Source organism: Lacerta agilis, chromosome 17, assembly GCF_009819535.1.
Source record: "Lacerta agilis isolate rLacAgi1 chromosome 17, rLacAgi1.pri, whole genome shotgun sequence".
NCBI classification, from domain to species: domain Eukaryota; kingdom Metazoa; phylum Chordata; class Lepidosauria; order Squamata; family Lacertidae; genus Lacerta; species Lacerta agilis.
Genome location: NC_046328.1, coordinates 23,738,695 through 23,762,398, shown reverse-complemented (window position 1 = coordinate 23,762,398; position 23,704 = coordinate 23,738,695). Strand labels below are relative to the sequence as shown.

General features: G+C 46.2%; 1 protein-coding gene across 3 annotated transcripts in view; it reads right to left on the bottom strand.

The window, feature by feature from the left end:
• The window catches only part of PC (pyruvate carboxylase), a 252,297-nt gene that overhangs the window by 134,459 nt on the left and 94,134 nt on the right, over positions 1-23,704 (bottom strand). For all 3 annotated transcript variants that reach the window (XM_033174390.1, XM_033174391.1, XM_033174389.1), the window contains one exon: positions 18,062-18,180. In XM_033174390.1, coding sequence (XP_033030281.1) covers positions 18,062-18,180 — 119 coding nt within the window. The remainder of the gene's footprint in view (positions 1-18,061; positions 18,181-23,704) is intronic.

Sequence of the window (23,704 nt, the reverse complement as noted above, 5' to 3'; positions counted from 1 at the left end):
TGCAATCAAAGAGATTGGAGGCGACACTGGTCAAACAAAGGACAGCAGCAGCATCCCCAGACCATACTCTGAAGCATGAAAATCGCAGAAGGTGAGGGAATAGCTATGCATATGTGCAAGAACAGCTGTCAAGGAGAACAGATTTCCTGCCACACTTGCTCTGGGTGTACCCAAAATCCTTGCCTTCCATCAAGAGTCAGTGCAGGAGCATCAAACTGAGCAATGAAGATTCTCAGTGCAAGGGCCTCCACTGCTCCTAAAATTTCCTGGAGCATGGGAGGCTCTGCCATCCTGGAGGAATGGGTTGGGTACTTAATAGGTCCTCCCCTTATTTTGTAGCTTTTGGCTTCTGTGAGGCTGTGGAAGCTGGGATACTGCAGGGGGGACATCCTCTGAGCCAGAGAATGGTGGCCTAAGAATATAAGAACACAAGAAGAGCTTGATGGATCAGGCCAGTGGCCCATCTAGTCCAGCATCCTGTTCTCACAGTGGCCAACCAGGTGCCTGGTCCTCAAATGCAGGGCCCCGAATAAGTTATCAGAGACTCCCTAACAGAGGAGAGGCTGGATCCAGTGTTAGAAACTGGTATAGAAAAGCTAGGAGCCAAATGGCTTCTAGGACCTGGGTTGTGGGCGCCAAAACAGAAGGTCTAGTTGCTACTGGGGTGGGAGTGGGGGTTTCAGCAACACTTTTTATTTATTATTTTGATAAGCATGAACTAATACGAAATTCACATAAGTGACAAATTGTTAATATCACATTTTTAGCATAAATTGTTAATACATGTTTAATTTGGTGTTTACAATAAAAATATTGGTACCGTACTTCAGTTATCAAAACACTCTACTCTTTGTTGTTAAACTCCTTCATGTATTGTCCATCCTTAACATATACTTCGAGGCTTCAAAGCACATAATTTCAGTAATCCTTGAGTGTCAGCCAGGTGCAAAAAAAAATGGCACCAAGACTTTTTTGAGGTGCTCGCAAATGGAGAATCTTTAGGTGAAAAATGCGCATGGCACCCTGCTAATTTCGAACCCTGGCTGGACCACATCCTCAGCTACACACTGCAAGGTCCCTGGTTTGTGTGACAGTCCCCGGTGTGAGTCCTTGTGCCTAACACCCAGGTATTGCAGTGGCCCTGCCCACTGCGGTTGACCACTGACTCCCTGCAACAGGACAGGGCTGCAGGAAGCATATTCAAGTTTCAATGCACACTTAACAGCAAAAAGGAACACAGGAAACTGCCTGACCATTGGTGCATCTACTTCAGTATCGCCTACACCGATTGGCAGCAGCTTCTCAATGGCTTCAGACAGGGGTCTTTGCCAGTCCTACTTGGCTGAGATTGGACCTGGAAGGTTTTGTGTGCAAGGTAGATGCTTTAGCACTGAGCTACTGCCCTTACTCTGCATATGTGCTATTCAAACTGTATATGCACTACATAAACTAATCCAGATACTAAAATATGCTTGGTGCAGCTCTCCCTAGTCTAAGGAATAAGGAAGGCAGAATGTCTGAAAGCTTAGAGACAGGTGTCTATTTTAAAAAACAAAACAAAAACAGATTTTTCCATTAGCAGGAAGAAGGGTCAAATATGTATCCGAAAGGACATTGCATCTATCTCAATGTACTCAATATTCAACACACAGCCTCCAGTTTTGTGGGAATATGAATCTGGATTGGCATCAATTGTCTGACTCATACTTTGAGTTCTGAATAACTGATTCTGGCCTGATATGGCCTATGACAGCTGAGCCCTCTCCAAAAATTATAGCATTACTGTATTCCCGCTGAACTAACACACGTTGAACTGGTAATAAAGTACAACTTTTCCACAGAGTTTTTAAGGGCGGCTGACCTCCGACCTCCATTAAAACAAAGAGCTCCTTCCAATCTGGTCCACCTCAGAGGATGCTTCCAGGATATCAACTGCCTGGGTCTGATAAACGAGTCTGCATTGTCTGGGACCCGCTTGTTTCTTTTTCTCCAAATAGCTCAAGGTCATTCCACCTCCTCATTGAATCGCAACAAAAACCATGTGAGGTAGGTTAGGCTGAGAGGCAGCGACTGGCCCAAGGTCACCCATTGAACTTCATGCCCGAGTCAAGATTTGAACCCTGGTCTCCCAGGGCCTAGTTCGATGCTCTAGCTACTATACCACATTGAGTATTGGGCTGTTTGGTGATGGTGGGTGTTCCTGCTTTGGGGGAGAGGGTGCTGCTTGCTTTTTTTGTCTGTGTTTTGTTTTGAGGGAAGGAAGTGTGGGTGTTTCCTTCCTAATTGGGGGGGGGCAGGCAGTTCTGAGCATCAAAAGCATTCTGTGAAATGGGTGTTTTGCAGTGCCCGTGGTGGTTGCATAGATTTCAAAATGAGCCCCCACATATACACAGTTGGGGAATCCCCAATTTTCTTTTAAAACAAGTGCTAATTGAAACTATTTTGTTTCGACTATGGCAGACCAACAGGGCTACCCACCTGTAACAAGTGCTAATTGGTCATCCCTGACTTAAAAAAACAAAATAAAAAATAAAAAGTTCCTTCCGGTAGCACCTTAGAGACCAACTAAGTTTGTTCTTGATATGAGCTTTCGTGTATCTGAAGAAGTGTGCATGCACACGAAAGCTCATACCAAGAACAAACTTAGTTGGTCTCTAAGGTGCTACTGGAAGGAATTTTTTTATTTTGTTTTGACTATGGCAGACCAACACGGCTACCTACCTGTAACTTTAAAAAAATGGTCACAAATGGAAAGTCACATTTCTTTTTTCTACAAAAACTTGCCTCTCCGTCCAATTGTGCTCAAAGGCAGCTAATCACAATGCAACAGCGTAGAACAGGGGTAGGCAACCTAAGGCCCATGGGCCAGATGTGGCCCAATCACCTTCTCAATCCAGCCTGCGGACGGTCTGGGAATCAGCGTGTCTTTACATGAGTAGAATGTGCCCTTTTATTTAAAACGCATTTCTGGGTTATTTGTGGGGCATAGGAATTCATTCACCCCCCCCCCCAAAATATAGTCCAGCCCACCACATGGTCTGAGGGACGGTGGACCAGCCCACAGGTGAAAAAGATTGTTGACCCCTGGCGTAGAATACGACACAACAAATCGGCTATAAATTCCAAAGCAAGAAACAAACTAATCACAGGAACAGGAAAGCATAAAGGCCAGCTGTGTCATGAACTGGGATCGATACGATGAAGGGCGGAAATAGCCCAATCTCCAGCTGTTCTGTTGGCATTTAGGGCTGCTGTGGGTCACTGTTGTGCTGACATCAAACTCCAGATCAGAACCTCCCCCCCACAAAGCTGTGTGTCTCCCTCTTTTCTTTTCATTTCCCTTGGAGCCTATAGCTGAACCCCCACCTGAACAATCACTTCCTGGGAGCTCTCATGTCAAATCCAAGCAGGTCTGAAAAGCCTCCCGCTAAGAAGGCAAACAAGACATTTCCCAACCTTGCGGAACAGAACTGCAGTCTCTGCCTGACCGGGCCACTTAATAATTATTATCATTATTTTTGCTACTATCTTTTTATGTATAAAAATATTTTATGCCACAGTGTCACAAAAATATATATCATAGCAGTTTAAAGCCATAAAACCATAATACCACATTAAAAAGGTTAAAACAGGCATTAATTTACCACCGTGGAAGTATTCTGAACTGCCTTGCACAGGCCAGGCAAAATAGAAAAGTTTTTAGCCGGCATTTAAAAGTTGACAGAGAAGGTGTCTGCTGAATCTCTAGTGGCAGGGAGTTCCACCGGATTGGGCCAGTGATACTAAACACTCAGCTTCTTGTTGTCAAATGAGCCTTGCCAGCTAATTTTAATACACCACCTGTCTTCCAAGGAGCTCAATGTGCCATATGTGATTCCCTGCTCCCCAGTTTATACTCACAAGAATCCCGAGAGAGAGGTTAGACTGAGAGACAGGGACTTGCCAAGCCCACCTACGAGGGGCGATTGGTGTCAGGCCCCTGCTTCAGGATCCGTGCCAGTCTGAGGACAACTCTGATTCCGATTATGTGCCAGCCACCCCACTCCAGAGGGGAAGTCCTCAGCACCTTTTTCTACGCTGCCCAAGCCTGAAGGCATGGCTACTGGAAGTCAAGTCCTGAAGGCATTTTAAGGCTTCAGAACACTATGCCTTTGCTGAGACAACAACTTCCCAAAGTCAGCTGACCTGTTCTGCCCTGGAAGAGAACATAAGAGCCTGCTGGATCAGGCCTATGGCCCATCTAGTCCAGCATCATGTTCTCATGGCGGCTAACCAGATGACTCTTTGGGAAACCCGCAAGCAGGATTTGACCACTCTCACCTCCAGCAACTGGTAATCAGAAGCGTTTCTGCCTGACCATGGAGGCAGAACACAGCCCTGGTGGCTAGTACCCATCGATAGCCATCTCCTCCATGAATCTGTCTAATCCTCTTTCAGAGCCATCCAAGTTGGTGGCCATCCCTGCCTCCTGTGGCAGGGAGTTCCATAGTTTATTTGCTGCATAAAGAAGTTCTCTCCTTTCTCTGTCACTAATCTTCTGACGTTCAACTTCATTGGATGTCTGCAAGTTCCGGTGTTATGAGAGATGGGGAGCACTCCTCTCTATCCACTCACTCTATGCCATGCATAACTGTATAAAACTTCTATCATGTCGCCTCTTACTTGCCTTTTCTCTAAACTAAAGTCCCAAATGCTGCGACCTTTCCTCATAGGGGAGCCACTCCACCCCTCAATTGTTTTGGTTGCCCTTTCCCAACTCCACAATATCCTTTTGGAGGGGATGCGACCAGAACTATACACAGATTCAAAATGTGGATGCAGCATAGATTTGTATGCTGGCATTATCTGACATGTTTGGCCTTCCCCAAGCCTAAGCAGAAGATAATTTGAAGGAAATTTTAAGAGGAAATTCAAAGGAGAAATTTGTTGAAAAATGGGAGGTCTATAAAAGATATGTGTTAAAATATAATAAAAGCTCGGTAACCATGCCAGCATTAGATATGACTCTTAGTTAAGGTATAGAGTCACTAGAAGAAAGTATGATTTAAATAACTTATATAATTATAAAAGCAAATTTATTTGATGGTGTAAGTGTTTTGGTGAATGGTTGGATAAGATGATTACTTCTACTTGATATTGCTTAATGTATTCTTTTTGTGTGTGTGTAAATCAATATGAATTCAATAAAAAATAATTTTTAAAAAAAGAACCTGGGTCTCTCCCAGTCTTATTGCAACCACTGCATCACACTATCTCGTGCTTCCTATCACCTTGGCAGGAAGTGCAGAAGATTGAGCAAACCTTCGTTGTTTAGGAGAGAGATTAGCTAGAAGCTCCCTCCTTTCCTTTATTCCCCTCCTATCTTTCCTTCCTTCTCTCCCTTCCAGCCGCTGTCGGAGAATTAGAAAGAGCAGATGGAGTCATTCCAAGTGCACAGCTGGAGGAAGAAGGGAAACGGAGGGGTAATGAAAATTCGACAAGACGTGTTCATACTTGCAAGAAGGCGGAAGCGCAGGAGGGCAACTAGGGGTGAGGTGAGGAGCAAGGTGTCTCTTCTCACCGGCAGCCGGTTCACACGAACATCTCGCCTCCTCACCTGGACCCCAGCAACACCAGGGCAACGAAGCCTGATCCCACCTGGCGAGGGGCAGCAAAGGATGCTTGCCCTGGCACAATTCAAAGACGAGCAACCTCATAAAAGTGGCATTCACACCCATGTGCACCAAAGGGGTGGGGGAGGAATCGGTTTGGTCCACTTTTCAGAGGACCAAGTCCATCTGTCACTCCTGAGCTTGCTCCAGGATCAAAAGGCAGCTCCCTGTCACATGACACGCTTCCTCTGGATTTCACAATGCAAGAAAGCGAACTCCCAAAATAGGCATTTTGTACAAGATGCATAAAAGGTGCCTTTTTTTGGACAATAAGAACAAAAAAGCTTGCTGTTTCACGTTTAGAAAGGATTGTGTAATGTGTGTGTGGGGGGGAGAATACGTACAGTTTAAATGCAGATTTTTCTGTGTGCTCTTTTAGAAAAGCCGCACAGAACAGAGCAGAACGGATTTATGGCTGAAGACTAGCCAGACTGTGAAATGGGATGGAATTCATTGCTCAGCCCATCCCTACCTTCAGCGCTGCATTTCTGCTGCGATTCTGCAGGAGTGCAGAGGGCAACAAAATGTGACTGTAGGCAAGCTTTCGCTGCTGTCGTTTTAAATAGAAAGTTTCCAGCCCTTCATTGCTGGCAAAAACATGCTTTAAGCCTGCTGACATCTCAGCAGCCAGAGGGGAGTCAGAGTGCAGAGGAGCATCAGTCCTTGTGTGGCTCCTTGGCCCTCCCTATGCCTATTTCCCAGAATTATGCAACAACAGAAGTGTGTAAAATGAGAGCACATCATGCAAATCTCTTCATTTTGCATAATTTAAACAAGTTGTGGGGTTCCATATTCTTTGGTGGAGAATCCAATTTTTTAATTATTATTATATATATATCCCAACTTTCCTCCAAGCTGCTGTAGGTGGCAAACATTCCCACCCCCATTTAATCCCCACAACAACCCTGTAAGGTAGGATAGGGTGAGAATCAGAGAGACTGGCCCAAGGTCACCCAGTGAGTTGAGTGGGGATTCAAACCCTGGTCTCCCAGGTCCTGGCACTCTAACTGCTACACCACACTGACTTGCCCAGACAAATCTTTTAAGCCATTGTTCTTATCACATCCGTCCCTTTAGTGTAGTCTGCCTATGGTACTTAGATGTTACTTGGTTGCTTCCCTGGTACCCTTCTCTATACTTTGCCCTCCCATCCAGCTCTCAAGCTTGGTGGGGGTGGGGCTTTTTTAAAAAAGCATTTCCATGATTTTTAAAAACTCGAACCTTGAAAGCTAACAGAGTGCTTGTACTATGCACAATCCATGCAAATGTGCTCCATTTCCATAATTCATTCTGCACAGACTTTTCAAGAAAGGCCTTAATGCAGATTTTGGGTCTATTCATTTGTTTATTTTCATCCATCTTTTCCTGCAGTAGAGCAGAGCAAACCATATGTTCATTCTCTGCCCACCCCCCACTATGCTCCTGCAGTCCGTCCCCTCCCACATGTGATCCTTACAACAACCCTCTGAGGTAGGATGGCTGAGGTAGAAAGAGAAGGAATGACTGGCCCAATTCACCCAGTGAGCATCAGGCTGATCTCTGCTTTAACCAGTACATGACACTGCAAGGACAGCTTTGCGGATGTTTTTGGACTACATCTTGGGCCATGGCATGGAGAGAGCGGACGGAGAAAAGTTTTTCTCCCTCACATGTTAACACTAGAACTTGTGGACATCCAACAAAGCTGAATGTTGGAAGATTCAGGACAGATAAAAGAAAGTGCTTAACGCAGTGCGGTTACACTATGGAACTCCCTCCTGCAGGACACAGTGATAGCCACCAGCCTAGATTGTTTGAAAAGATTAGATAAATTTGTGGAGAAGGCTAGCAAGGGCTGCTAGCTCTGCCTCCACATTCGGAGGAAGCAGTGCTTCTGAATACCAGTTGCTGGAAGCCACAGGAGAGGAGAATGCTCTTGCGCTCAAATCCTGTTTTCAGGCTTCCCCCTGGGACTTCTTGTTGGCTTCTGCAAGAACAGGATGCTGCACTCTGTGGTCCACTGGCCTGATCCAGCAGGTTTTTATGTCCTTCTGCAGGGACACAGGTTCCCCCTCCCAGCAGTGCTGGCTTTCAAGGCACAGGAGCAGACCCAGGAGATGCCACCCAGATAGCCCCACCTGCAAGAGAAATCACATGCGCTCCTCAGTGTGTAGAACGGTTCCACAAGCAGCTGTGCCACGCAAGGTGCCCGCCGGGGGACGATGTGCCAGGTGGGCCACATTTCTCTCATCCATGCAAGAGCCCAGCCTCTCATCGCCACAAAGCCCTGTCTTGCATCTGGGTCCTGCATTCCTCATCTCGTTCTGTGATCCCTCCCAACGCTCTCTTTCTCTCTGCTTGCAAATCGTACTCGAGCAGTGAAATATTAAAGTGGCCCTCGCAATGAGCTGGCAGAGCTATTTATATGCAGCGCCGCTCCTGCGCAGGGACAGCCGGCTCCGAACTTCAAAGGCCATTAGCAACACGCCTGCCGAACTCCTGTTAACCGCTCATAAACCTCACGCGGAGGACGGCAGCCGCCTCAGCCACCGAGGCAGCGCACTCTCTTGCGCCGGGGGCCGTGACCCTCCCTCTTGACTCTTACTGTGCGGGAAATTAAGAGACACGGTTTCTCATTACATTACTCATTACTCCCAAAATTGCTAACGTGGAGTCTCAACCCTCAAAAGGCCATTTCCCGGGGTGGGAGAGAGAACAGCCTGGGAATGGGAGTGGCAGGAAGGAAACGGAGCAGCTTCTTTAAAAAAAAGTCTGCTGTGACAAGGGGCGCCAGGAACCCACATGCCGTACACTCCATTCAAGATAGCTCCAATGCCTTAATTAATCACCCCATGTGGCCCGTGAAGTCTGGATGTGCCAGCTGGCTGCCCTGGATCTGGCCAATGGCCCATCTAGTCCAGCATCCTGTTTTTACAGTGGCCAACCAGATGCCTGTGGGAAACTCACAGGCAGGATTCGAGTACAAGAGCCCTCTCCCCTCCTGCAGCTTCTAAAGATAAAGGTAAAGGACCCCTGACAGTTAAGTCCAGTCACAGACGACTCTGGAATTGCAGTGCTCATCTCGCTTTACAGGCCAAGGGAGCCGCCGTTTGTCCGCAGACAGTTTTTCCAGGTCATGTGGCCAGCATGACTAAGCCGCTTCTGGCGAAACCAGAGCAGCGCACGGAAACGCCGTTTACCTTCCTGCCGGGGCGGTACCTATTTATCTACTTGCACTTTTTGGAACTGCTAGGTTGGCAGGAGCTGGGACCGAGCAACAAGAGCTCACCCTGTCGCGGGGATTCAAACCGCCGACCTTCTGTTCGGCAATCCTAAGAGGCTCAGCGGTTTAGACCACAGCGCCACCTGAATCCTTGTGCACCACCCGCGTCCTTGTATGGCTTCTAGCAACTGGTATTCAGAAGCATTAATGTCTCTGAACGTGGAGACAGTGTATAGCTATAGTAGCTAGTAGCCATTGGTAGCCTTCTCCTTCATGAATATACCCGATCCTCTTTTGCAAGTTATCTAGGTTGGTGGCCATCACTGCCTCCTGTGGGAGTGAGTTCCAAAGGCTAATGGCCTTTGAAGTTCGGAGCTGGCTGTCCCCACGTAGGAGTGGCACTGCATACAAATAGCTCTGCCAGCTCATTGTGAGGGCCACTTAACTAAGTGCTGTGTGAAGTCCTTTCTTTTATCTGCCCTGAATCTTCCAACATGCAGCCTCAGTGGATGTCCATGAGTTCTAGTGTGATGAGAGGGAGAGAAAGACCTTTCTCTATCTATTTTCTCCATGCCATGCATAATTTTATAAACCTCTATCATATTGCCTGTTATTTGCCTTTCTCTAAACTTAAAAGTCGCAGTGGCTGCATCCTCTATTGTAAGAACACCAGGAGAGCCTTGGCCAGGTCAAAGGCCCATCTAATGCAGCACCCTGTTCTCCCAGTGGCCAACCAGAAGCCCCAATGGGAAGCCCCAAAGTAGGTCCTGAGCACAACAGCAGCCCTCTCCCAGCTTCTGGCTCCCAGCAGTTGGCAAATTTTGTGAAATAAATGAAGAATCACAAGCACGCGCTCTGTCAGGGTGGGTGCCTCTGCTCCCGTCTGCAAATGCGGCACCTGGTTCAAGGCAACAACACTGCACCATCCTGTTCAGGCTCCTGTTCAGTCATTGCCGCGTCCTTCTACCCCTGACACACACACACACACACACACACACACACACACACACACACACACACCTTGGCTACTCCAAGCTCTCCACAGACTTCACTGAGGCTCCCTGCTCCCCTTTTCAAAGCAACTGAAGTCAGTGCAGAAAGGGGAGCTCCCCCCACCCTCCAGTCCCAGTTCCCACCAATTCAGCCCCCCCCTTTGTGCCTTCCTCCTCTTCCTCCTCCTGCATCAGAGCCTGCCAAGCCAAGCGCAAACTCAACAACTCTGCACAGCTCATGACAAAGCCAACCGTGACATTTAATGCATATTTTGCATTTAGCATGCACGATTGTTGCTCTTGTTGTTTTAAAAATTAAGTAGCGCCTGCTGGGTGAGCAAATTTAACTATTGGGATTGCAGTAGGTGGAAAGGAAGCAGTTAAGACTTGGCTGCCCTGCTGTAGTCCTAATGAAAATCCTTCCTTTTAAGAGGGGGAGGTGGGAATACACACAACTCTCTTCAATGCAAACAGTAGCTTCAGGGGAGCTATTTTGGTCAGGACTACAGCATGGGAGGAAGGGGTTAATACCTCCCTCAAAAATGCTTGCTGCAATCCTTGTAGTTTTAAAGTTCTACCACCATCCAACAACTGCTAGGCCCATTTTCATTTTTTATTTCACTTGATTTTTCATGGTTTTTAAATTTCCTCTGCTCTTCTTAGCTTGGGCATTCTGTTTTCACGCTGTCGTTGCATTTTCATTCTGTTACTGAGCAAAATTAAAATGTTTCATTTTACCTTTGTTGTTACATGTTGTGTGTTCTGTTTTAATTCTGTAGTTGCATTTTCATTTTGTGCACACATATGTTTTATTTTCCTCTCTGAACCTTTGTTCACAGATGGGGAAGAAATTCCACAACAATACCACCACCTGGGCCGAAGGAGGTAAAACAAGAAGGAAACTGACAGAACACAAACAAAACCTCGCAGCAAATAATTAAGAATGAATCAACGTATATTTTCCTGCTAATCATGCCAGTGTGAATGGGGGCTTTTTGTTTGTGTTTTGTTTCCACTTCCCGCAGCACCACCATCTAATTTAAAACAACACAGCCCATGTTTCTTAAAGGTAAAGGGTAAAGGACCCCTGACCATTAGGTCCAGTTGCAGACGACTCTGGGGCTGTGGCACTCATCTCGCTTTATTGGCCAAGGGAGCCGGTGTACAGCTTCCGGGTCATGTGGGCAGCATGACTAAGCCACTTCTGGTGAACCAGAGCAGCGCACGGAAATGCCGTTTACCTTCCCGCTGGAGCGGTACCTATTTATCTACTTGCACTTTGATGTGCTTTTGAACTGCTAGGTTGGCAGGACCATGTTTCTTAGGTGCCCCCAAAACAGAGCGCCACCAGCACTGCCACAACCCATTGATTTATGACTTGCCCTTCACCATAAGGTCCCAGGGCAGGCCACAGCAATTTAAAAATACAATACTGTATTAAAAACAGTTGGAAACAAATTAGAATAGGGTGGGTTCTCTCCCTCCCTCTCCCTTTTCTCTCGTGTCAAAGTCCTGGGTAAAGAGGTAGGTCTTCAACCTATGACGGAAACTATATAACAAAGGTGTTGGGCACACAATGGAACAAGCCACTCTCCAATACAGTTCTGTGGATGCTGGATGCTCACAGGAGAAGCTGGCCGTGCTGAGTCACAAGCAAAGAGGATACAGGACCTTGGACAGCTCCAAGGGATCCTGCTAGGGCATCAACATAAGAACACTAATAAGTTTTGAAGAGTATATGAGTAAACACTGGTCTAAGGAAAACATGTCTTTGAAAAACTAATACATTCAGAACATTAAAGACGAGATGTATAAGATGCAATGTAAATAAGAATTTAAAGTTTAAGGGATGATGAGTATTGGAGGAGGGAAGCCACGCGGGGTACAAATGTTCTTCTTTTTCTTTCTTTTTTTCTTGGCCATTAATTCTGGGGATGTTGTATGTTTTTTTGTTGCGAAGAACAATTATTGTGTTTGTTTGTCTGTCTATGGGGCAGGGAGAACACTCATAAGCCGCCTACTCTCAGTAGCCAGGAACATCATAACTAGACATTGGAGGGACCTGTCACAAGTGAACATGGACCACTGGTAGCAAACCATATGGAAAACAGCCCTACTAGAACAGCTAACCAACAAATTGAAACTAGCATGGGGACAAACAAAAGAAGACACCTTGATCCCAGTGTGGCTCCCCTTCATTACATACACAGCCCAATGAGACAAAAAAAACCATACAGCATACAAATTGATATGGCTAACTTGACCTAACAACACCCACCCCATTCACACAAACAAAATTCACTGCAGCCAACTGAAGTTAGTCAATCAGGCCCTGCGCCCCCAACCTCTCTCACCACCAATGAAAACTGATAAATGAATAGAAATAGAACCTACTCACGTGGCGCTGGCACAAAACCCTTGCACATACACTATGTAAAAAAATGAAAATTTACTACCCCCCTTCTCACTCCCTCGTTTCTTCCCCAACCTTATAATGTTTATAATATTAGCGTCTCACATTGGATATAATAGATCTGTAGAAAAGATTATATGAAAGGGAAACAGAGACACTGTATGTACTTTTGTAATTCAAGAAAATCTTTAATAAAAACAATTTTTTTAAAAAGACAAGCACGGCTGGATCCATTTCACCTTGGTCCTAGAAACACCCCTCCCATGTTGTTGCATACAGTCCCTCTCCTGCAGCAGATTCTTACAGGCTACCCAAGGGCAGGGTTGGGGTAGCTGGAAACACCCTTCTTGCAATCTTGGGAGTCCAGGGTGGGCGTCAACCACTGGATTAACATCTTAGTTTGCTAGCCATGCACCTGCCGGCCCAGTGACCCATGCCTTGCTTATGTAGCATACTGATTTGAGCATTAATGGTTTTACTAGAAACCAAAATCTGAGTCAAAGTACTTTGTCCAGTGTGGGCCTGTATTCCTATGTCCATGGAGGTCCCAGAATAAAGTCCTTGCCTGCCCATGAGGAAGTAGCCTGGACATCATCCTAGCCCTCAGACACACACACTATAAGGTCCCTGGGTCATGGTATCTCAGTCCCTCCTTGATGCACGCCAAGGTATACAGAGGAGAGACCAGCAGACACTCGTTCCCAATGAATCCCCTCAGCAAATAAGGGCAGCCGGCATATAAGGAATCCAGCATATGTTTTGAACATCACAAAGGGAAAGCAATTTATCATTTCATAATTAAATCTTCTTGCCCACCCCCACGTGAGACTCTCACACCAAGCTCTGCACAGGACCAGAATGCGAAACAGCACCTGCTCCACAGAACGCACAAGAAAAGGCCTAAGTGACCATTGTCAGATATTCTGCCCCTTCAGCTTGTAAGCACACCCAATTCACACCTAGCCCCACAACAGAGGCAACTGGATGTCCCTGCTCATCCGGAAAACCTCACAGGTGGGATTTGAAAGCTGGCTGCTTCCCAGAAGGGCCTTGCGCAGCTGTGCGCACCTACAGCTACAGAATGTGCAATCAAGCACAGGATTTAACTCCTTGAGAAACTCAAGCTTTTGTTTTTAAGCTTCTAGTCCTCATGGCCGAGAAGATACCCTTGAAAGTGGGTGGGTTACGCCTGGTGATATTTCTGGGGCTGGATGGGAATAAGGTTTCCCAGTGACTGGGGGTGATGCACCCCTATTTTCCTCAGCTCTGTCCTATTTGACTTCCAAAACCAGGAATAATGCAAAGTGTTCGATTTGCACCGTTTATACTGGCTACAGAACCTGCCTTTTCTCAGTGCAGAATCTGGATTGCTGAGATGCAGAATCAGAGATCATAGAGTTGGAAGGAGACCCTGAGGATCATCTGGTCCAACCTGAATACGAAGCTGTCCCATACAGGGATTGAACCTGCAACCTTGGCATTATCAGCACCACACTCTAACCAACTGAGCTATCTTTAGGATATGAAGTCCAGCAGAGAGAAGATGCTGCCCTATCCCTATTCTTGTAGTAGTAGTAGTAGTAGTAGTAGTAGTAGTAGTAGTAATATAAAAATGCAATTATTTATTTTAAATTATGCATTTGCCACAACACCAAGGTCCTTGGATATACAATAGGTATGCATAACAGACATCTAAATGGCATGCACTGTCAAAGGACTGCTCCTGGCCCCGCCCAAGGTTCCCTGCTGCCAGCAACAACTAGCATAGATGAATCAAGTCTTATATCTATTAGGCACAATAGTCCCAAGAGCCGACTTCAAAGAAACAAAGTGAAACTAGAGTGCACTGGTTCAGGGGGGTTGGGGGGGAGAGGCATTAAACCAGCCATGATGTTGCATTGTGTTTTTACAATTTTTGTTGGGAGCCTCCCAAAGTGGCTGGGACAATATAAATAATATAAATATAAATAATAATTTATTATATTATGATTATTCCACTCAGTTGAAATATTGACAAATGCTCTACAAGGGTCCCACTTCTTGGGACCCTCCCCACCACTCAGATTTTGGGAGTGACGCCTTGAATATCCAACAAGCCTGAATGCTGGAGAGCATCTGTTGGCTTTCATTTTGGCAAGTACCCCAGATTGCACCCAAACTCTTCCGGCGAGGTCGCCATCACGGGCGGTCGTGGGTTGCCTCGGCAGCGAGGCGACCCAGTCCAGCCCGGGGGTTGGAGCCCCGCTACCGCTAAGCGGGGCTCCGGTGAGGCGCGGGAAGAGCGTCCCGCGCCTCGGGCTCCCCGGCGGGCCCGCTAAGCTCCGTACCCTTCCCTCGTTCCCCCTGTAAAGGGGGAGTGGGGGTGAAGGGAGCGCGGAGCTGGGCCATTAGGGGACATGCCCCAACCGGGCGGAAAAGCGGCGAGTGCTGGCCGTGACGAGCGACAACGTTCTCCCTGCAGAAGATGAAAGGAAATGAAGCCCGGTGGTTGTGAGTACTTGATTGGATTAATTTGTGGACTTAACGATCCGGGAGGTTTCAGGGAAAGGAAGCCTGCCTCCCTCCCTTCGGTGGCAAGAAAATAACGGTTTTTGATAGACTGCTGCTACAATGATGGTTACATTGTTTTGTCTTTTTGATAAGTGAGACTATTGAGATTTCCCTTTGGGGAGGAAGATGATGGAAAATATCCCTGTTTAAAGTTGTGGTCTTTACGCCCCGGTTTCGGGGAAAATGGCTGTGAAAGCTTGAGTTGGAGTGGAAAATTACTGGTATTAAGATGGAGAAACATTGAAATAGAAACTGAAATTTGACACCTATGCCCGCTTCTACCATGTTGCGCTTTGTTCTCGAACTTGTTTTGAACTCTGGATTAATCGATGAACAAAAGATTACTTTTCTGGAACTGGAACTGCTTAATCAGAAACTGATGGTCTTGAACTGGGGCATGAAGAAAAATGTGCTTCCCACAGAGGAGACCTTTCAGGTGATTGATTCTATGGAAGAGAGCCTTGGCAAAGAGCTGAAGGGGATGATAGAAGAACAGAGAGAGATGGCTTGGCGACTCCGGGGAAAAGAAACGTCCTTTGGGGGTGGCAGACCCGGGACGGTGAAGATTGTTATATCCAGCCCTCGAGGTGAGAGCTCGGGAGCGATGGGCAAAAAATTGAGATGTCTACAAATAGAAGAAGAATGCAGCATTGAACCGGAGAAGCTGGAAGAAGATCAATTGTGTACCCTGATGCTCGAGGCAAGGACTGTTATGGACTACGTCTGGATCTGTGGACTTATAAGGAAAGAGGACAATTCGAGGAGTGGTTCCGGTGTAAGGTGGAGAAGGACAATGGTTAGAGGGGGGATAGGGTGAACTGTATTAAGCGTAAAATATAAATGGTCTGTTATGGTAACCTGAAATCGGTGTGTCAAGATATTAAGTCTTTTTAAATAAGAAAGGGGATATTTTGAATTTTTTTTTGTTATTAGCAGCAGTTTAAGGGAAAGAAGAAGTTTGTTTTGATGTGATACAAGAATAATATGTTAAGATAGAAAGTTTTGCTATGAATTGTCATGAAGTTACAATATGATTTGATTTTATCCAAGATAGAAGTGAGATATAATTGTAAATTGAAAATAAGATTTTAAGAGGTTTGTTTAGATTTGAATTTTTTTTTGTTTAAATGAATTTAATTTTTAGAGAGGTGAAGTTATTAAAGTAGAATCTGGATTTGAAACCGAAGGAGAGAAGGCAGGGGAAGTCAACCGTAAAGATTCGAAACAAGATTTTTTTTTTTTTGGTGTGTGTATGTAAACAAGAAGAAGAATCTTGGTTATGTTTGTATTTGTCTTGTATAATTGTGGGTGGGTGATTGTTTGGGTAGATGTAGGTGTGGGTGTGGGATTATTCTTTGTTATGAAAAATACCAATAAATTCTTCATAAAAAAAAACAGATTGCACCCAAACTGGGGCTCATGTGGTATCCAAGTTACACCCCTAAAATTCAGTGAGAGGTTGTCTAAATTCTGCACCAAGGAAAGTGTAATTCTGCAATCTCAATGGATTTTATAAACATGCTTGATTTTTCAATTTGCCTAGCTTTTCAATCTTTCTCTACCTAGCTGCTGTGTACGATTTATTTGACTTCTAGTTGTCATGGGGAGCGGCAAGGAATCCCTTCCCACCCTCAAGGAAACCTGTGTCCAAGACATTTTGCTCCCTGAGGCGAACCAGAAAATGGCTCCTCCCACCACCATGTATCCCTCCTACAAAACAAACAAACAAACAAACAAACAGGATTTTATGTCCCATGAACCCTTACCGACGCTGCTTCTGAGCCATAGGACTGGGTAGGATGTGAGGGGAATGGTGGGGTCTGCACTCAGCCACCAAGCCATGCACAAATCCAGCAGCTTCTGCTGTGCTTTCATATTGCCCATCCGGTTTTCTCTGGCTATGGCAGCAGCCAGCCAGAGCGAGGCACTATTTTGTGCCACCCAGAAACACTGCACAAGAATGCCATTTGCACAAGCGCATGGCAGGGAGAAGGAAGAAAAGCCAAGAGTGGCCAACTGCACATGCTCTGTTTATTTGAAGTTTAGGAGAAAACACCAGCAGCTCCACACACCCCTGCACCAGGAGCAAGAGGTTGTTGGAAGCAGAGCTAGATCTACTACAAGGCAAAAGGAGCCAGGGGAATCAGGCGTGCGGTTGTTTCGTGACTGCTTTTAGAGTGCCAGATTACCTCTCCAGCAAGATAAGCAAACTAGGACCCTGAGCCAAATCTGCCACCCATCCCATTCTGCCGCTGAAGCACCTACCTCACCTTGTTTCAATTACGGAGCCAACCCTGTATGGGGGCCTCTTTAGGTGTCTGGATCATTTGGATGAGCCAAATTGCCTGAGACCCTGACCTCCAATCTTCTTCATCTGTGCATCCTGCCACCAGCAGGATGCTCTCCCTGTCTCTGGAAACAGAGAATCCTTGGACCGTTTTGCAGCTCTCATGATCAAAGCCATCCAAATCCACCTGAATCAACCCAGACGCTTCATCCCGCTAATAACCAGAGCCATATTTCACATTTGTTGTACGTGTCCGGCGTTGTCAAGAATCTGCTGCACCATTAACTCCCCTGGAAACAAACCGCTACTCAGGCCCCCTGGATTTCCCAATACGTGCCTAATTGATAATGACAGCAATAACGACCTAACATTTATTACCAAGCACGGCATGACAAGACTGTAAAAACATGCTAATATTTGCAGGGCCATCCAGGTTGGGCAGTAAGTGTTTTGGCAGCCGGCACTGGGGAAAAACTGCAGCGGCAACGAACACCCTCTCCCTATGGCCCTCTCCCCCAGGCAAAGCCGCCAACCTGCAGCAATTTCTAAAGAGGGGGAAACCAATATGGAGGGATGGAGGATAATGCATAGTCAGCCCATAATACTTTGTGAAGGAGACTCAAGGCCACCATTCCCCAGCCTGGGGCCCTTCAGATATTTTGCAGTCCAATTCCCATCAGCCCCAGCATCATACAACCGTGCTGGCTGGGGCTGGTGGGATTTGTAGTCTCAAATGCCTGGGCCGACCAATGAGATTTGGTGGTTTTCCAAATAACACAGACCCTTCTTTTTCTCCCCCTTACATTCAGCCCCGCACCTCATCTCCTAATTTTAGTTCTTCCTGATTCTTCCAGTGTGCTCCTTATTGGCACAGCCTCGTCCTGGCCTTCTGGGTCTCTTGGTCACCCCAGAATGGTGGAATGTTGGGTGCCTGTTTGCATCAGCCCATCAGGGGGCGTCACTTACTCTGTGATTTCCTCAGTCACTGTGTGCTCCACTTGAAGCCGGGAGTTGACCTCAATGAAGTAATGCTTGCCTTGCTTGTCCACCAGAAACTCCACTGTGCCAGCATTCTCATATCCCACCTGCAAGAGGAAAGCAGCAGGTTGACTCCAGGATGAACGTATTTTTTTGGGTTCATGAAATTTATACACCACTTGATTGCAAAAGCAAAGCAAAAAAAACCTCATGGCAATTTGCAAAAAGAGGAAAGACAAGAAACAGATTAAAACATGTATCAACATTCTACATTATCTGCATAGGCTTGTCTAAACAAAAATGTTTTTTGCAGGTGCCAAAAATAATACAGTGGAACACCTGATATCAGTGTTTGCCTGATATCAAGAGGCAAGGGGTTCTAAAGGGTAGGGGCTGCCACACTCAAAGATCAGTTTCCTACAAGTGTGGAATGGCTATGCATACAGAAGTCCAGAGGCCTAACACAAGGCAGCAAAGGCTCTGAAATTCAGTGATCACTTAAGACAGAATAGACCAGTATTTGCTAACCTGGTGCCCCTCAGATGGTTTGGACTTTCACTCCCATGAGCCGAAGCCAGAAGAGTTATTGCCAAAGCTGGAGAAGCGGGTGGGACATAACAGGGCTACAGTGATATCCTCACAGCACTAACCCTGACACAGATAACAATAGGGACCTCAATTCTGGGTAGAACCTAAGTTTTGTATGCAGAAGGTCTCAGGTTCAATCACAGTTTCTCCAGGATCTGGGCTGGACAAAATTTCCTGCCTAATTCACTGCAGACTGCATTATTGGACAACTCTACAGACTCACATCTGGCATTGTTCTAAGGAACCAAACAATCAGTGCAGTTTTGAAATCAGCTTTGAAAGGTCTTGTCTGCCATCTTAATCCAACATGGTGCCCAAGTGTATCCAAGCATAGATGAAAGGCTGCTCCTTGATGTCAGGAACTGTCACGACACATTTGGTTGCAAGTTCTTAAGAGGTGTCAAAATGCAATGTGAACTAACAACTTTCAGAAATGATTTAAATACTGGGCTAAGTGGGTCAACAATCTGATTCAGTAAAGGGCAGCTTCATGCAGTGGTTCGTCAGAGCCACCAGTGGTGTGGTGTAGTAGTTAAGAGTATCAGATTAGGACCTGGCTGGCCAGGGTTCAAATCCCCACTCAATCATCATGAAGTTTATTGGGTGACCTTGGAGCAGTCACTGCCTCTTAGCCTAACCTACCTCTCAGGGTTGTTGTGGGGATTAAAGGATGAGGGGGAGAAACCTGTATCCTACTTTGAGCTCCTTGGGGAAAAGGTATGATATAAACGCAATAAGTAATAATAATAATAATAATACCCTCCTGACTACTAGGATATGTTCTGTGTCCTAAATCAATTCTTCTATTACAATACAATTATCAATGCATAGATTTTGAGTGCACAATGCACTAGAAGATGAATGTGGTTTATATGGGGGGTAGCTTTCAAGATACTTGGAGACTTTTTTGGCACTTTCAAAAGCAGAGCCCTATCAACTGGAGTTAATATGGTTTCTGCTGCAGGACTGGATGAAGAGCAGTGTTAAGTGTTGTATTAGTCACGTGGGTCACAATGAAGCATGCAAACAGAGCAGTCTTTTATTAATCAGCATTTCCTCCCCTTTTCTCTCCCCCACCCCATGTGCCACAATTTGTATGTTCTTGGCACAGAATCGGAAAGAAGATGAGACGGCTGAAGTCAAGTGGCTGCCTCGCTTTCGTTCCACCTACAGATCACAGCCGAAGTCTGGCTTACAGAAACAGACGTAAGTATCATAAAATGCACAGCCACACGTCGTCAAAACAATTCACGGCACGAACTGCTGAGAAATACTTTTGGCAAGCAAACACCACTGCAAAGGCAAACAGTGTGACTTTTCCCCAGTTATATTTCTCTCTCTCTCTCTCTCTCTCTCTCTCTCTCTCTTTCTGCTGGCAAAAACACATTTTCTTTTTTCTGCTGAGCGATCAGAAAACAATGTCGGAGAGAAGACATTCCAAATATTTCCTCCCCAGTTTCTGATGAGAAAACTACTCATCAGATAGCTATGCAAATCTTCAACCACCTAACTTGGCACAGGTGTGAATGTTCAAAAGATTTATTCATCTGACAGCCATCCAAAGCACAAGGCAAAACCCTGGAAACAGCTTTCCCCAAGCTGGTGCCCTTCACTTGTTCACTGATTTATTAGAATACTTGTATATTGCAATTTCATTAAAAGAAAAAGAAAAGCTGTTTACAACAATTATACTAAGACAATAAAAATGACATTGTTGTTTTAAACAGATCACCAGCTAACTATTACAGAAAGCACTTACCTTGATTGTTTCCATATGACTGGTGGCATAATAAAGTTTTCAGCAAAGGTTTGAAGGTTAATATGGAAGGTGTCTGCTGATCCTCTGTTGAAAGAGCATTCATTCCACAGGGCTGGGCCAATGTTTGGGATTCCAATTCCCACCAGCCTCAGCCAACGCAGCCGTGTTGGCTGGGGGAAGTGCCTGTCATAGCCCAAATGGCCATGCTTACTGGAACTGATGGGAGTTATAGTCCCAAACATCTGTGGGTCACCAAGTTGGGGAAAGGGTGCCCTAGGAGGTTTCAGGGCTATTTGGAATACAGTGGCTTTTCAAACTGGCTTATGGTGATCACTGTGGTTCTTTGGAAGACATTCCAGGGTTCCCCGATGAGAAAATCCAACATGGCAGACCAACCGCGCATAAGGACAGCTGGTTTGTCTTGTGGTTCATCCTGGTAGTGCTAAGAGTACCAGTTGTGCCCTAGGCCAGCCATCCTCAATCTCTTCATGCTCAGGACCAACCTGACTATGCTGGTCGGGGCTGATAGGAGGGAGTCCAAAGGATCTGGGGTGGGGTGCTACATTGCTGAAATTCACTCCCTTCTCTGCAGGTAACCTTGGGAAATGAAGCTCTTTGCAATCTTACACAGTGCGGCTTTGGTCAAAGAGGACTGTGAAATCCCACAGGCCAGGCCAATAGCCTGCCTGAAGCATAGGAAGGTACAGTGGTACCTTGGTTCTCAAATGCCGTGGTACTCAAACAACTTGGAACCCAAACACTGCAAACCCAAGAGTAAATGTTCCGGTTTGCAAACTTTTTTTGGAAGCCGAATGCACTCCGTTTTGAGTGTTGCGCTTCCGATTTGAGTGCCACACTTCTGTTTTGAGTGCCACACTTCCGCTTCGAGTGTTACGCTGAGGTCTGTCTGTTTTTGCTATTTATTTTGCATTATTGTTTTTGCCGCTTTTTTGTTTTGCTTTTGTGACTGTGTGGAACCCAGTTCAGCTACTGATTGATTGATTGTGTGTGTGACTGCAGTGCATTGTTTATTGCTTTCATTTTATGGATCAATGGTCTCATTAGATAGTAAAATTCATGTTAAATTGCTGTTTTAGGGATTGTTTTTCAAAGTCTGGAACGGATTAATCCATTTTGGATTACTTTCTATGGGAAAGCGCGCCTTGGTTTTGGAACCTTTTGGTTTTGGAACGGACTTCCGGAACGGATTAAGTTTAAGAACCAAGGTACCACTGCAATAGCCCTGCTGGATCAGGCCTAATGTCCATCTCACCCAGCATCCAATTCGCACAGATGTCAACCAGATCATAGAACTGTAGAATTGGAAAGGTATCCTGGGGATCATCTAGTCCAACCCCCTGCAATGAGATACTTCTTCTGGGAGGCCCATATGCATAAGGGCTAAGCAGATGACCTGAGCACAAGAGCAGCACTCTCCCCACTTGGGATTCCCAGCAACTTGGGATTCAGAGGCACTACATAGCCTCAGCAACTAGGAGATACTGGTGTCCTCCATGCATTTGTCTAATCTACTATAGATTGTGGAAAGGCGTCTGTCTGCCCATCCATTCTCTATTGGTTTGGATGCACAAGGTTTCCCAAGGCAGAGGAGATGGTCTTTGTCTACGTTTGGGTGTCGAGTGCCATTTTGAATCAAGATGGTGGACTGAAGCATGGATTGGGTGTGACTTTGCCCAATTTGGCGTGAAGGGCTCAAACTGCATTAATGAGGATAGCTCTGAAGATATTGCCACCTAATCCTCTTCTAAAGCCGTCCCAGTTGATTGCCACTCCTACTGGCTGTGGTTGCAAATTCTGTACTTTAACTAAGCACTGTGAGAAGGAGTCTGTCCTCTCTGTCCTGAATCTTCCTCATTCAGCTTTGTTGGACATCTTCATTGGGTTTTGGTATTATGAGAGAAGAACAGCTCCCTACCCACTTTCTCCACAGCACACGTACAGCACACATCCCCTCTTATTGGCTTTTCCTCCCCCAAACTAAGAAGTCACAAATGTTGTAACCTTTCCTCATAGGGGGCTTGCCCTAGCCCCTTCCTCATTTCTGAACCTTTCTGAACTCTACAGTTACTTTTCTGAGCGACCAGAACTGTACACAGTACTCCACGTGTGGCTGCACAATAGATTTGTATTTTTTTTAAAAAAAAATAAATGTTTATTAGTTTTCTAATATTTGCACCATAGATTTGTAAAACTGCATGATGATATTGGCAGGTTTGGTCTGCTGATCTATTTCCTAATGACTCCCAGTAAGGAATTTGTTGGGTTTTCCCACACGCAGCTGTTGCGAGCCAGGGTCCTCTGGCAGAGGAGATGTCATGAGTCCTGAAGAGGCATTGTGGTAGAGTTGATCTGATCAGGATGTGGGCGACAGTAGGTACTTGTTGATGACCTCTGGCACAGAGAGTAGGGACAGGACCTCATGCCAGGAGTCACATCCCAAGGAGGGTCCCAGCGGAGCAGCCCCCAAGCACTCCATTCTGCCCTTTCTTGTGTCTTTCGGTTGCACTGCGCCTCCTTCACTCCCAGCTCCCATGCCAGCCTCACCGCTGATCTTGGCAGCCCTCTGGCATCAACGGAACATGCCCCAAGCCCATCTTCTCAGGAGCAGTCTACTGCCCAGTCTGGTTCGTAGCCACCACTGTTGTCTCTTCTGCCATCCCAGTTCTGGAGATACCAGCGCAGGAGCTGAAAGACAGCTCAGGCTCAGTCCTCCAGAAGCAGTTCCCATTTGACTGCCCAGCCTAAAGGACACCCTGCTTGCCATGTTGAAATTATGCACACCCCATTCCCACATAAGGGGACCCACAGGGACATGTCACTTCTTGGATCAATAGCTTAGACCAGGGGTCAGCAAACTTTTTCAGCAGGGGGCCGGTCCACTGTCCCTCAGACCTTGTGGGGGGGGACTATATTGGGGGGGGGGAATTAACAAATTCCCATGCCCCACAAATAACCCAAAGATGCATTTTAAATAAAAGGACACATTCTACTCATGTAAAAACACGCTGATTCCCGGACCGTCTGTGGGCTGGACTTAGAAGGCAATTGGGCCGGATCTTGCACCCAGACCTTAGTTTGCCTACCCATGGCTTAGACAGCCACACCACCTGCATTGCTTCTGAATCCCTTTCTGTACCGTACTGATGTCAGCATTAAAGAGTTTGGCAGAAACCGAGTCCTTTAAACTTGAGTTCTCCTCCACTGAGAGCTGCAGCAGGAGCAGGAGAGGGCCCAGTTCTCCCTGAAGCAAGAAGCCCAGATGC